General features: G+C 37.0%; 1 protein-coding gene across 1 annotated transcript in view; it reads left to right on the top strand.

The window, feature by feature from the left end:
* The first annotated feature begins 450 nt into the window (after window positions 1–450).
* The window catches only part of LOC6045567 (L-ascorbate oxidase), a 42,105-nt gene continuing 26,751 nt past the window's right edge, over window positions 451–15,804 (top strand). The window contains 2 exon segments of the mRNA XM_038263732.1: window positions 451–963; window positions 14,775–15,239. Of these exon segments, the coding sequence (XP_038119660.1) occupies window positions 15,131–15,239 (109 nt within the window). The 5' untranslated portion in view covers window positions 451–963; window positions 14,775–15,130.

The raw sequence follows: 15,804 nt of genomic DNA, 5'->3' as shown, positions 1-15,804 counted from the left end.
TGTTTGAAATTTCTCCCAGAACATTTCATTTCCCTATGTAGGTCCCTAGGGGATCTTAGTAACAAATAACCAAATGAGTCACTGAACGAGTAAAATAAATTAAAAAATATCTAAAATTTATAAGCAATACATAGTCTAACTTTCAACCTTTATTTTATTATCGAGGGTTTTACTGAAATTAATGAGTTCATTCAAAGATTTATAAATAATATGAAACTTTTCTTATCACTCGTCTGCTAATGCCTGTTCAGGACATTGACGAAATTCAAAATTCGCCTTAAGCTCTGCAAAATCCCAACTCACGCAGCACTCACTTAGGCGCGTCATTTCAAACCACATCGACGCTCGGCGTCGCGACGCCCACTCATCAACCAGCAGCATGGTCCGTGGCGCCAGAAACAGGTGAATTGGGCTTTGCGCGCAACATTCGTTCGCGTTCAGTTGCTCGGTTGCGGCCACGGAAAACGCGCGCAAATCTACGAAAGCAGCTCGCGCATCATCGTCTGCGCGGATTTGGTGTTTGTTTCTTTTTTTACTTCTGGTGTTTGCGTATACCGCGAGGAAATCATCTTAGTAGTGTCGAAATATACGCCGAGTTCTCGCAAGATTTAATAAGTTGCCGAGGCAAAGAAGAAAAGTGTCGGAAATCTGTTTGAGTTTGTGCCAAAAATTTCCCCAAAAAGAACAAGTGTCATTCAGAGATAAAATCCCCCTGACTCTTGAATAATTGTGTACTTATCTCTTATCGTCGAGTGCGAAGTGTCTGCCATTCTGCCTGTTCAGTTTATTGTATAAGTTTAGTTGGCACCTGATTTAGACACAAGAGAGAAGATAAATTACCAGCCGGGCAGAACCGACGCATGACTACAGGTGATAAAGCAGCGTCATCGTCGCATCAAAGTTGCTACAAGATCAAACTCCAAGTTCATTGCCATAACGCCGGACACGTGGAGTTGAGCCGAGGTGGGTGATGGTTTCGCGTTTTGTTTTGTAATTTAGTGAAGGTTGTGTGAAATTCATGTTTGTTTGTAATCAGCTCTAGAATTTTGATAGGGGAAATATACCCATTTTAATCACACTAAGCCGTTCGACCAATTCTCATCACTTTTGCCCTTTTCATCTATTAAATCAACATTTTAAGATGTATCAACACTGAAGAGTTGCTTGCTCACTTTTATTTGAGCTATTTATTACTTTGAAACAGTCAAAAACACATTATTTAAGCTGTAATTCATGATCAAAGTGCTGATAGGCCGATAATAGAAATAGGCTGAGAAAGGGTATAGTTCCCCTACTTGAATTGTTTTTTTCCCCGTTTTTGGCAACACGTCGAATCACGTCGATTTTTATGTTGACAAAATCTTCAAAAGTGTATTTTGAAGAAAAAACTACTAATATTTGTGTATACATCGTGAACTCTTCATAATGACAGGGGTAGAATAAGGGAATATTCATAAATCGGCGAAATAGATGATTTTTCGACTTTCAAAAATTGATTGATTTACGATAAAAGATATTATTAGCCTTAAAAAATAAGTGATAATTAATAAATTTATTTTGAAAGTTTTACGAGGCAATATCATAATAAATTTTAGTGTTGCCAAAATTGGATTAATCCCCTAACTCCCAAGCTTGTAAACAAGGTGGAAATATTTTTGGGTGTATTTTTCCGAGAACATTAAGATAAAAATTCGGCAAGTCTGATATTTGGCATCATGAAAAAAGGACTCTTTCCCGACATTTTGCTTGGTCCGGCGAAACATTTCGTCGGGGGTCTATAGAGCACCTTTTTTTTGAAGATTTTTTTCGATTTTATAGGATTTTTCTTCAGAAAAGTCTATGGAAATCGATGGGTTCATGTTCATATGCATCAAATTTCTTATGAATGTTCCTCAAGTGACTCTAAATAACATATTTGATCTCGTATTAAAAGTTTCTAACCCAAACTTATCAGATTTCTAGCATTCTTTAAAAAAAATAAAAAAAAAACCCAACATCCAAGCTGGAAACGACCAAATAAAATCATTTCTTCGTACAATTTGTCATGAAACGAACAACACGATGAACACTGCCTACTATGATATTTTAAAGCATGAAAACATTTTTCTAAAACATAAAATGTATATAAAATGTTGATGAAATTTATTGATCCTTGCACTGTAACTTGGATTTGGCCCACACTTTTCTCTCGCACTTTTGGCAACAAGGGGTTTGAAAAAATTGGCAACCAGCGGTTGTTTATTTACATTTCCAGTCGCATTTTCCACCAAACTAGACTTCCGCACTTCAAAATTGCGATTGACAGCTGAAAAACAAGCGGGTAACCTCGGCTCGCTTTGATCATTTTCTAGGAAATTTGAAATTTTCCAAGCCAGTTTGACAAGTCGCAATAGTGCGATCGATAGCAATAAATTAGTGCGAAGTCCAAGTTAGTGGGAATTGCGCAATATTGAAATAATTTTATTAGAATCATAAAAAACTCAGTAGGCGGTGTTCGTCCTTTGAATGGGAAATAAATCCAGAAATTTTTGGAGGAAGTCACTTTTTTTTTGAAATTAAATATGTCTTTATTGAACATTCTTATAATAATTACATTTCTTTTACATGCTAAGTGGTATGGCCTAATGCTCTTCATCTTTGTTGTATTTTTCGTTTTATTGTTAACTGATCACATTTATTTATTTGCTTCAAATTGTTTTACATTATTGCATTGAATTGAATACATTTGGGAAAAAGAAAAAAAATCACTTTAACAGCTAATCCTAACCTAAAACTAAAAAAATAAATCCATTGAAATATTCAAAATCACTAGAACGAGTAAACTACGAACTGTATTTTAAGATGAATGCTCCAAGAGTTCTTACTTGTTCCTGGCGAGTTTTGCACCCACGCAAAGTTGTTGTCATCTCGATGAAAATGTTCAGAAGTTCTTGTGGTGAAAACAGGTCACTACTGCCTTCACCCGTTGATGTTTGTGGTTTTCCCTCGGTTGCTGACCGAAGCCTGGAGGTGTTGTATGCTCTGCAACTCTTTGCCGCTGATTCAACGGCAATGGATGCAGATTTGGAACCACTCGAACAGATCCCGCTCCAGGTGACGCCAAAGCAGGAAAATCCACGTCCGTGAAAGTTGGTGGTGTTTTGCGACGATTTGGTTGGTGCCTCGTCGTCGCTTGCTGCCGAATTTTTACAAACTCAGCACGTTTTGGGCAGCTTCGATTCTTGGTAGAATGGTCGCCGCCGCAATTGAAGCATTTCGCTTCGATGTTCTCGTTGATTGTGTTGCAAGCTTGAGTTTTGTGCTCACCTCCGCAGGTTACACAACGACTCTTGATGAAACAGTTCCTTGCACCATGTCCAAACTGCAAGCAATTCGAACATTGTGTCACGTCACGGTGCACTGGACGATAACGTTCCCAAGTCACGATGATGTTGAAAATTGCCCGAACTGCTTTCAGCTCAGACGGCGTTGTCGATCCTTTCTCGAGATGAACCAGGTACAGTTGATCACGATACTTGATGTCCTTGTTGTGTCTCGTCATCTTGAAGACTTCAATCACGTTCAACTTAAGAGTTTTGAGCAGGGCCACGGAGGACCTGTTTCATGGGGCGTTTACCTGGATCGTCATGGCTGTAGTATTCGATCTTTGTGTTGTTCAGGAAATCCCGGACGTAGTTGTAATCCTTTCTGGTAGGTAGCAGAATTTTGAGTCCATCAGCACACAAGCGAATGGAAGCTCGTAAAGCACCAGATTTGATAAATCCGGTCAGCCACTTTCGCACCGAATCCGATGACGATGTTTTCACAAAAATGGGTGGCAACTTTTCCCGTCGTTCAAATTCTTCCTTCTCGCTCACGTCCACAGGGAGGGTAGCGAACTGGTTTCCAGACGGATTTTGAGCGTCCTTGCTCAAACTGCCTGGCTTTGCAGGTAGCGCTTCGGCATTCTTTAGCTTCTTCAAATATGCCGATCCTGCTGGTGAGGACCGCCTCTTTTTCTTGCCGTGAGGCATTTTTGCACTTTTTAAGCACTTTTCAGGTGCTAAAATCCAGGAGTACCTCACTGAATGATGGTCCACAAAGGAATGATGAAGTCACTTTTTATTTTACGAAATTGGGTATATCTCTGCTTATACTGAACCAAAATTGATACTTTTTTATGGAAATTGTTCAGCAAACTGGTGTCTACAATGTGATTGATTCGAAAATATTTTAAAATATTTTAGTGTTGTATGACCGAGAATTGAAAAAAATAATGTTGGGAACCTTTAGGGTAATAAATAGCTTTTAAATGAAAAACTCTAAGTTTAGCAATGGTTTAAGCTCGAATTTGTATCCGGGCAATCTGTTGCTGTAGTTTCATGCCAAATTGTACAAATAAAAGATTTTTATTTGGTCGTTTTGAGGTTTCCAGCTAGAATTTTGGGTTTTTTCACAGAAAGCTAGAAATCTGATAATTTTGGGTTGGAAACTTATGATTAGAGGTCAAATGTGCAATTTAGACTCACTTGAGGATATTCCTAAAAAAATTGATGGATATGGACATGAACCCAGCGACTTCTATCGACTTTTCTGAAGAAAAATCCTATAAAATCGAAAAATATCTTCAAAAAAGAAAAAGTTGCTCTAGAACCCCCGACGAAATATTTCGGCGGACCCCGCAAAACCGGGGGGAAGAGCCCTTCTTTCATGATGCCAAATATCAGACCTGCCGATTTTTTTTATCTGTGTTCTAGGAAACACACATTGATATCTAACATACATCTTAGCTTGGGAGTTTACGTGTTAAAAACTATCAGTATAAAGATTTTCAAAAGTGTATCAAAATTAAGAAAAAACAAAATTATTATATGAATGTTCATTGAAACCATTCAATTGTCTATTTTGCAATTTCTTTTAGTCTGGTATTTTAATAATTATTTTGGCAATAATACGATTTTGGCTTAAATCAGGAAGATCACCGCTATTTTGATTTTCCAACCCTATTAGAGCGTTTTTGTGGTCATACTTGAGCTCAACAATCCAAAACAAAAACAATCCAAAACAAAACGATTTCTTCGGATAATCGAGTCTGGACTTTATTTGAATGGAAACAGCGTTTTTTTCGATTATTTCCATACAAAATTCACCCTCTATTATCAATGCTGAAAAAAAGTAAAAGTAAATCTTTCCCAGTTCCTGAGGGGAACACCCTTGAAGAGTATCGGGGCCGGCATTTACAAAGCGGATTCAGTGGCAGTTTCATTCTCAACTTAATGTTAACATGTTAGGGTTAATGTTGACATTCCATAGGTCGCCTCCCTAAGGTGTCGTGATATGGTCCAGTTTGTGACGATACACTACCTTCCCTTTACTAAGCAATCGATTCCAGAAGGGAAAAGATCACCAGTTGTGTTGGTCCGAGCCGGGATTTGAACCCCGATCTACCGCTTACGAGGCGGAAGCGTTACCACTGGGCTACGTGGCTCCGTCTGAATGAATGCTGAAAAACTTTGTTAATATTTGGCTCAGAGGCTTCAATCACAGGGAATAATATTCAGCTTGGGGAGCAAGGTTTTGAACAGAAGTGCCATATTCTGGACACCCTAGGGGTTATTCAAATTTTACTTCCAGAGAATTCTAGATTTCAGACAAACAGACTGAATAATTAATTTTTTAAACAACATGAATGCTTACTGTTACTGTCATGTGTGTGTTATTGAGCTGTGGTAAATTGTTAATTTCCGTGGTGGGATTCCAATCTTTCAAACATATCGTTACATTATTGAATGATTGATTTTATAGAGATTTTTGTTTGTTTGTCTATGGTAAGGGGTTAAAAGACCTCTTAGGAGATTTTCTGATCTTGTTGACAAATTATGTAAGAATATTTAATGTAAGAATTTAATGTAAGAAAATGTAATGTTGGAAAATAGATAGAATTTAAATTAACGAAGAATAATACATTACAAAGGTTCTTTATCGATTTTATCATTTGCTAATAGATACAAAAAATGAAGCCAAGTGTTGTTTTGGCGTTATTTACCAAAATTCCAAAAAATCGGAATTTAAGTGAAATATTTCGCATATATCAGGTGATTATTCTCTAGACATATCAAGGCGCTGCAGACGTTGGTGCAAAATTGTGACTATTCGATGCCAATCTTAATTTCAATTCAGAGGGAAAAAATCAACAAGTTTCTGAGACGAAACCTTGTTGAACTGGGCCAAATACTCTTAAAATATTGTGGTTATGGATCTTCGCAAACCCATACTTTAACACATTTTTAGCTGACCAAATTTAATGTTGAATTTTATCATAAATTTTAATTTTAAAACTGAAACTTAATTGTTTTATGCCTTAACAAAGTTATTTTTTCTTTTTACGTGAGTCATCTTTAATTCTCAGAGGATTTGCCACTATTCATAGAATACAAAGTTAGTTCTATAAATAGACTCTTCTCAGTGAGAATTTGAGATACAATAGCAACGACGGTAGTGTGGAAGAGAAGGATAGAAAGAGAAACAATTGGTATGGGAAAGCTTTGAAATCCAATACGCGACATTCGATTGTGCTATACACCAATAGACAACAAATTTGTCACCGGTCGCAGTAATTGGTAATGGCCTATCTACAATCACTTAGCTTAGAAAATTTCACTTAGCTTAGGAATTTGAATCAATGGAAATGAATCTGAGTTTCTACAATGGAAAAGTAATCAAATTAGAAAATGACGTTTGGTTTGGAAAATTTCAAAATCTACGGTAAGTTGACGTTTCCATATCAAAGGTAAACAAACAACTGCATAGCAACGTATATCAGCCCAGCAAGTTTTCTAAGTTGATTGTGGATGACGAACGTAAGTTGCAGACTTTCCTAAGTAACTACTTTACCTAGATGTTCTAAGCTAAGTGATTGTAGATAGGCCATAACGCGGATCAGTACCGTTGATCAGTTGTGGGTTCAAATCCCACCTTCACCAAGTGGAATTCTTTTTCGCCATCTCTGAAACATTACTAGCAGTTGTTGTAATACTTTGATATCGTTGCTTTAAAACTATTCAAGAAAATAAAATTCAAATCATGTACACCTACAGTCCTCGAACAGCGCGGGCCATTTTAGCAGTTGACCTCATAATCGCGGGCCGGATGTGAATTTTAAATTCTTATTTGTGAAAATTCTAGATCGGTAAAATACTTTTTTACAACTTTATTATTTGATTTGATTGATGAACTATAATAAATAAACTTCCCAAATCAATTGAAAAAAATATTCGAAATATTCGTTACTTTTACTCTTGGACGTTGACGTGCTTTTTGACGTTCCGAGAAAAAACGCGTTTTAATGTTTGATTTTGAATAAACCAAAAAAAGAACACGCAATGTAAACAATAACAAACACGTTTTATATCGTTGACCATTCTGTGCATTGTCTCGAAGTTTGATTGAATTTGGTTGCCGGAGTCCCGAGTTGAAATTACAAATGTTTACGGTAGTCGGGCATGTACGTGTGCCAAACGCGTTCTGATCTGAAATCGCTTTGGCCAGTTGACGCACTTTCAGGGTAAGTCAAGATAGGACGACAAAGTTGATACTTTTTTCATATGGAGAGTGACAACAATGCATACACTCTTTTCGGTTTTTAATGAATATTTCAGGATTGAAATCTATTTTTTAACAAGCTTGCGGGCTGCAGTATAATGACCCCTGATGTAAATCGTAAAGCCCACTCGGCAAACCCTCCTAATGACTCCTGTTACGATAACAACCCACTCGGAAAATAATCTGGTAAATTTGAGTGTCTGGCGCTGGCGGACGTTTGCCGTGCAGTTCAGACACACTTGGCACACTTATCCTAGACAAGTTTTGCGTAACGCCAGATGAATCTGGCGAAAATCGGGCGAAAGTTCTGCCAGCTATCTGGCACAAAAATCAACCGGTTCAATCGGTTGAACCGTGCACGACCGGTTTGTGTCATATTCGCCAGAAACCATGGCAGAAATCTGGGGTAAATCTGGGGAAATTCTGCCAGATGGCTGGCGCCAAAGTCCCCATTTCCGACCAGACGAACGCCAGAATTGTGTCCGCCATTTCCGACCGGGAAAGCTATATTGGGTTCAACCGAAGTTCCGATAATTCGCCCGATTTCCGCCAAAGACCGAGGAATTTAACCGTTACCAATCGTCAGACTTCTTTCCCCCTTAATTTCGAATGCAAATCGATTCTACCCTGACGGTTGATAGCGTGCGTTCCGCCAAATCATGGTGATTTCTCATCAATTAATTGAGTGATAAACCTCGAAAAACACGATCTGGTCGGCGCCACCGTTTTACCTTTTGTTGCCACCTTTTAAAACACACATTCTGCTATCAGTCGCTGCTGGTTTCGCTTAGTGACTTGGATTTACAAGATCGAGTTGTTTTTTCTTCTTTTCATTCAATCCAACACGTGGAATCCACCTTAATGTATCGGGGAACAAGTTTTGTTTCTTGTGTGGCTATTTACCAATTGATTTGCTGTGATGATTGGTGGCACACTTGGCCGTCGCAGCGTTTCAAAATTGTCTTGCATTTTTTAAGGTCTATTTTTGGACTTGATAGTGCACATTTCATGAGACTGGAGTGGGTTGTTGGGGTAGGTTCTTGGGTCTGGTTTTATTTTATTTTTAAACCGTTGCTGACATATGTGAGTCGTGAAAGTATTAGTTAACAGTAGTGATTCTAAACCTTGTTTGCCTCATTATTTCTCCAGAAGATATATTAGCGAGAACCAAGCCTTGTGATTTTTAAAGTGTTTTTCGAAAGTAATAGCACAATGGGCTCACAGTAGCGTGGTTCACGTTTCTATGAAAAAGACAAAAGTTGTTATTTTGTCTTGCAGGAATCTCTGAAAATTTGAGTCCATTTGGCAGGTCTGAGCTCCAGTTTTAATTTGAAATTTATATGGGATTTTGATTTATTTTCCATGGGAAACTATTACATTCTATTAGGATTTTTTTATAAATCGATGAAATGACTTGATTTATAGTTTTGAACTGGAACAACTTTGTAGAACATACCAACATGCTAGGAAGTGACCCTTTAAAGATACAGATACTTTTAGATGGTGGCCCACACAGTAAAGCCCCTTCAAAAGCCACCATCTAAAAGTATCTGTATCTTTAAAGGGTCACTTCCTAGCATGTTGGTATGTTCTACAAAGTTGTTCCCCAGTTCAAAACCTATCTCCTACTATAAGAATCAAGTCATTTCATCGATTTATAAAAAAAAAATCCTAATAGAATGTAAAAAAAGATAGTTTCCCATGGAAAATAAAGCAAAATCCCATATAAATTTCAAATTAAAACTGGAGCTCCTAGACCTTACCAAATGGGCTCAAATTTTCAGGAGTGCTTCTGAGGACATAAAAGAACGAAATTCCGGTTGATGCAAGACAAAATAACAACTTTTGTCTTTTTCATAGAAACGTGAACCACGCTAGCTCACAGACCTCAATGTTTCTCCAGGTGAGGTAGATATCTCGACTCAAGTGGTACTCAATAGCCACTTGATACGAAAAACCTCAAGTTGCAAATATTATTTCGAGGCTTTCCTGAACACAATGACAAAGCAAGATAATTAGTAAATTTTATATTCTCCCCCCTCAGGTGACCAAACAGAAAGATAAGGCACCATTTCGTCAATATTGTGCTCAATGGAATATCTCGCGGAACAACACGTTTTCCAATTAAGATAAACATCAGACTGTTGACTAACACTGCAAAGCAACAAACCGCGTGGAGAAACGGTTGCGTTTTATCTGCAAATTTGACACTTCAGAACCGAAAGCGAACTTCTTCTGCGAAGGTCGTGTGAAAATATTTATTCATCATATTTAAACTGGAATGGTTTGCTCGGGGCAAACGCGCTCCTCGTGTTTACCGACGAAGCAATAGACAAATATGTTTTGAATAGCTACTTCTTCATCGTGGTTGAGCCACCCTCGTTCCGCGGAGAAGCTTTGTTCTACAAGCTAATTAACCGCGCGGAGTTCGCTTCCTGGCCGACGCAGCAAAATCAGCTGAAGGCTTTAAGCCATTTGAATTTGCGGATGCTTTGGGCGGAACCGTAAACGAGCCCAGCGATATCAATTTCAGCTATGAATTTTCCGCGCCGTTGGTGGTTTGAGACCTTGAACGTGAAAATGAACAATTGCCGCAATTGCTTGATGTCGAGGACTGAACTTGGAGTAGGTATTTTGGTATCATTTTTTTTACCATTAAGGTTTGAGTTGGTCAACAAGGCCGACAAGGAACCTTCCACTCCAGGGTTCGAACTGACGACCATTGGATTGCAAGTCCAACCGCCGCCAGCGATTCCACCGAAGCGGGCTTGGTTTGCGGTGTTGTTTATCGAACCCATGATTATCCGCTTGCAAAGCGGCCAGCATAACCATTCGGCTAAGCCTGCTGCTATTATAAATGTTATTTAAAGCTTTTTCCTCATCCCTGATTGGGATTTATCTTTTTTTCTAAATTTTGAAGCAAACAATCAGAGCCGTACCTTGGGTCCTTGGTAGAGCATTAATTTGGGGCCCTCCTTAGTATTCTAACATTTGAATAAATTGATGTTATTTTTTAGCGATTTGCGTAAGATTGCTTCAAAGAATTCTGATTTAATAATTCCAATTGGAGTATACTGCCCTGATCGCATAAATGTCCCATATGCATTTTCAGCGATTTCGAGTTTTTTATGCAGTTTGGTTCCAAATCGTGTGCTCTTTCAAAAGAGCCTATAACATCCAGTACTTTGTTCTAGAAATCAGGAGGAAATCCAGTTTTTTCGCGAAAACTTAACACGTAGCCTTATGTATGGGACAAACTTCAAATGCGTTTTTCTCAGCTTGCTGTTTTTGCATATGGGACATTTATGCGAACATGGGCAGTATAGCTAGTTTTATTGAAATGTCCTAAAACCAGTAAACTGTTTGCAGTAAATTCAAATCATTTATATAAATAATTTTTATTTTATGAAATTTAAATGCAACAATAAGAGGGTGCTAATGATGATAAGATTAATATGATATAATTGAGATGATACTCGAAATTTCCATATTTCGTCGTCGTCCATACTAAATGGTCGTTGTCACAAGACAGCACACAACAGACAATTTTTTTTTAATGGCCAGGAAATCACTAAAATTCAATTCTGTCGATTGAAGCGTGTTTGAAACTGAAGCGTTTACTGACACCAGCTTTTTTCTTAGTTCTGTTGTAATTAATTTTCTGCCTTTGCTAATTGCTTGAAAAAAAAAATAAAGATCTGTTTTTTTTTCACTTAAACTGCGATAACTTGAAAATTTCATCGATGACCTAAACACATTTTGGGTACCAAAAGTTGCGTCTTTTAATTACAAAAATTTTGGTACCCAATGTGTAGATCATCGCTGAAATTATCAAGTTATCGCAGTGAAAAAAAGCAAATTTTTACCCGTTTTCTTAATTTTTTCGTTTTTGCGCATGGCTTCGAAAAATCCAGTTTTTATGTTCATGTATGCATGGATATTCGCAATTTTTGGATATGTAATGTAAAATATTACAAGGAATCAGGGAAAAATATTTTCAGATATGAGCTCTTTGGTCCCGAGACTTTCAAATTAGCAATGCGCCTTAAAATATTGAAAAAGTGCTTTTAGCGAAAATCGACGAAAAATGCAATTTTTTGGACCACCCTATTATGGATAGGAGCACCCTAATCCAGGGTTGCCACATTTGATTCTGTATTTTTGAGGGTCAAAAATCTGTATATCTGTATCAGGGGGACGAAAATCTGTATTTGGAATCTGTATTGACATTTTTAAACAATTTTTCAAAAAACAAAACATTCTTTATTGTTTTAAGTGCATAAAAATGCTATACAATATTAAATTTAATGTTTGGGCTCATCCAGCAATGGAGAAAAAATATTTAAAGAATTAAAATTATTTAATTTTAATAAAAAATCGGGAAAATCTGTATATCTGTATGTTTTTCTTAAAATCTGTATTTCTTTACATACAGATTCTGTATGACCTCATCACCTCAAAAATCTGTAAAATACAGATAAATCTGTATTTGTGGCAACCCTGCCCTAATCGCCAAACAAAAAAAAATACGGGTCAAATTATGTGGGTCAAAGAACCCCCACTCCACATTTGAGCCAAATCGGAGCACTTTTGATTTCGAGACTTCCTGTTTGACGTAGAATGGCTGTATTGTCAAAACTTTGATGAAAATATTTGTTTGTTTAAAATTTTTACTATCACTGAATCTCAAATTTCGAATAAAATAGAAAAACAGCAAAATAACGTAAAAATATTCTAAAATCTGAAATTCACGAAAAAAAATATAAAATTTTATGTGGGCAATTGGGTACTAAAGTCCTATGTCAATTTTTATGTACAACGGTAAAAAAACACGATTAAAAACCATTTCTGATCACTTTTTTCCATTTTAATGCAAATTTTTTTTTTGACAAGACAACATTTTTTCGATGGATCAACTATGGTCCCCTTGGAACGAGCTCTCAAGTAGGAGCTTTTCTGTCAAGAAGGACCGCGAGGTTAATTTTTCAAAATTGATTTAAAAATCCATTTTAAACTATTTGTGCGCGTACAAAGGGTCATTGTACTCAGAAAAATAAGCTTTATCGCTGTAAACAATAATATCAGCAATCTAAGCTTCATTTTAGGACCCAATTGGTTTTTTTTTCCATACCGGTAAAACTACACGGAGGAAAAAGAGTTTAGATTAGATTAGATTAGATACCGGTAAAACTACACGGAGAAAAAAAAATCCCAAAATCGTGAACACCCGTTAATGAAATTGGGACCCACGAATAAAATGTTCAAATGCCATGGTACGATTTGAACCTTTTGTTCGTGGTTCCCAATTTCATGAACGGGTGTTCACGATTTTGGGAACTCCTTTTTCCCCGTGTAACCAAACCGGGTTTTTTGGGCACCGGGTTTCCTAGGTAAATCTTGAGAAATTCGTACTTCGTAGTCAAATCGCAAAAAAATCATTTAAATGCCATTCTCTTTAACTCGAGATATTATCATTTTGTGATGTTAGAATTTTTATGGAAAACTGTATATTTCAATGTTAAAACTAATCATATTTCTCCAGAGAAACACAAGAAATAACCATAAATCAATATATTGTCAATTTCTTTTTTCTAAGAGTAGATTGAGATTTATCGGACAAAATAACAATTTTTGACACTTGGGTGCCTCTTTTGTACAAAAATAAAAGTAGTAAATATTTATTTACATAAACATAACAGTAGCGAATGGAATGTGAAATTTTGCTATCATTTCATCAAAAATAATTTCAAAATTTATGTTTTTTTTTTCCCAATTTCATAGTTTAGACCAAATTATAATTTATTTTTTGATATATATTTATTCAAAAGATCAGAAAAATTGGCAAGAGTTTCAATGTTTAACATTGAAAAGGGTATATTTCCCGTTGTTGAGTATTCAGAATATACCAAAAAATAATAAAAATCAAAAATGCTGAAAATTTGAAATAAATAAAAAAAAAGATTTATCTCTTGTTTCTTCCAAATAAAAATTGAAACGGAATTTCATCTTTTGAAATGTGATTATACTGGAATTATTTTTTTCTAATAGTCTTCTTTTTTCAAAACTGTTTCAAAACAAAAAAAAAACTAACTTAATCCACCTACGTGGTTGGTGCCTTCCTCACTATTTTCCAACAATGGTTGATATGATGGGTTTGGAAACAAATTTATTTTGTATTATTCTAGACCCTGAATCAGACCGAGCCACGTAGCCCAGTGGTAATTTTTCCGCCTCGTAAGCGGTAGATCGGGGTTTAAATCCCGGCTCGCACCAACACAACTGGTGATCTTTTCCCTTCTGGAATCGATTACTTAGTAAAGGGAAGGTAGTGTATCGTCACAAACTGGACCTTATCACGACACCTTAGGGAGGCGACCTATGGAATGTTAACATTAACCCTAACATGTTAACATTAAGTTGAGAATGAAACTGCCACTGAATCCGCTTTGTAAATGCCGGCCCCGATACTCTTCAAGGGTGTTCCCTTCAGGAACTGGGAAACAGGGTTGCCAGATCTTCAATATTTGGGACTCTTTTGAAAGATCTTTCGATTACGATGGGTCGCATGATGGATCCGGACATAGTTTACATACAGTTAATTGAGAAAAAGTACATAAATATCACTTAAGTGAGACAGGGTTGCCAGATGTTTTGAACTCTTTGGAAAGGTCTTTCAATTATCCATCCAACGATGTGTAACATGGTGGTATTTGAATCAATTACTGACCATTTATCTCAAATCCGGATGCATGACTTTTTAACTACTTATCGAAACTTTCCATTTTTTTTTTCTGACTCTAGAATTTTTGTAATTTGTTGGTTTATTGGGTACGACAACTTGTTAGTTTACACTGTTAATCAGGTCAAGGAAGACAAAATTCGATCTAGCCAGTGCCGAGAATCATGAGCTAGTCTGTAATGGTTACATACATAAATTCACACACAGACATTTGTTCAATTTTCGATTCTGAGTCGATATGTACACATGAAGGTGGGTCTACTTACCTCAGTGAGGAATGCAAAAGGCAGAACTGAAAAAAAGTCAGGATCTTTTGTTCCCTACCAAATTAAATGTATTTGAAGAGGTGGATCCTTTCTTGAATAGGTGTAATCATGATGATATATTGGTAATGAAATAAGCACAAAGATCAAACAAAACTAACAACATGTATCAACAATCTTTTCTTTTACAGAGCTCTGGCAGCCGTAAAGACGAAACCTTCGTAGATCCGTACAGAAGAACAAAAAATCCTATCCGGGCCTGGCACCCACTGAGCGGTACAATGTGATGAGACAACATGACTGGGCATTTCTAAGCACTGCGACAACCCACTCCTTTAATTGCGGACCAAGACCAAGTGAACCCTGAAGGCATCTCTGAAGAACTTGAAGAAACTTTGCAAGTCTACACAAGTAGTTACTGTCATCGACAGTCGTTAAATAGATGCGACCCGATATTCGCCGGGGACAGTACAGTGTTTGACACGCGTGGTAATTCGCGAAAAAAGGTTGTGAAGATTAGCTCGAACTTAATCGGGCTGAGTTTAAGATGGTGATGATCAGCAGCAGCCGGTGGCAATTTGCGGCATTCGTCATGGCCTTGGGCGTCGGGTTGACCTCGGTGATGAGTACCGTTCACGGTCAATTAGTTAGTTCAGGTGAGTGAAGATGAATAGGTTTTACTGATGAAATCATGTGAGGCAAAGGGCATCAGCTATGTGGTTGGGTATTCAAATGAAGGAGCTTTTAAGTAGCTGCTGCTAACGGCTGAGATTGTGATCAAAATACGTTAGTGTCATAAAATAGCTTTATGGCACATAGCTTCTCTTTTTCAATAAATTCAAATTGTTTGTTGCTTGTTTTGAACATTATCTCTTTCTTATAAAATAATTTGAAAAAAAATCTGTCATGTAGTCAAAGCTGAGCAAGATACAATTTCAAATAAAATGAAATGCCCAACTTGATCAGAATAAATTGGTGTCAATATAAAATAAGCTGGATCACCTCGCAGCCATCGTTTTCGCTAATAAAATATTCACGTGCGATTATTGATGCGTGTTTCACACGCGATTACGATCGTGCTGAATACCGCAATATCCACCCAAGCAACAGCAAATCTCTACACACTGAGAAATTGATAAAGCTTCAAAGTTGGCTTACATTGACCTAGGTTAAGATTCTTGCGGTGACCAAAGTTTTCAGAAAGTTTCAATCCAATTTCTA

The sequence above is a fragment of the Culex quinquefasciatus genome, chromosome 3 (assembly GCF_015732765.1).
Source record: "Culex quinquefasciatus strain JHB chromosome 3, VPISU_Cqui_1.0_pri_paternal, whole genome shotgun sequence".
Lineage (NCBI taxonomy): Eukaryota > Metazoa > Arthropoda > Insecta > Diptera > Culicidae > Culex > Culex quinquefasciatus.
This window is presented reverse-complemented; position numbering and strand designations above follow the sequence as displayed.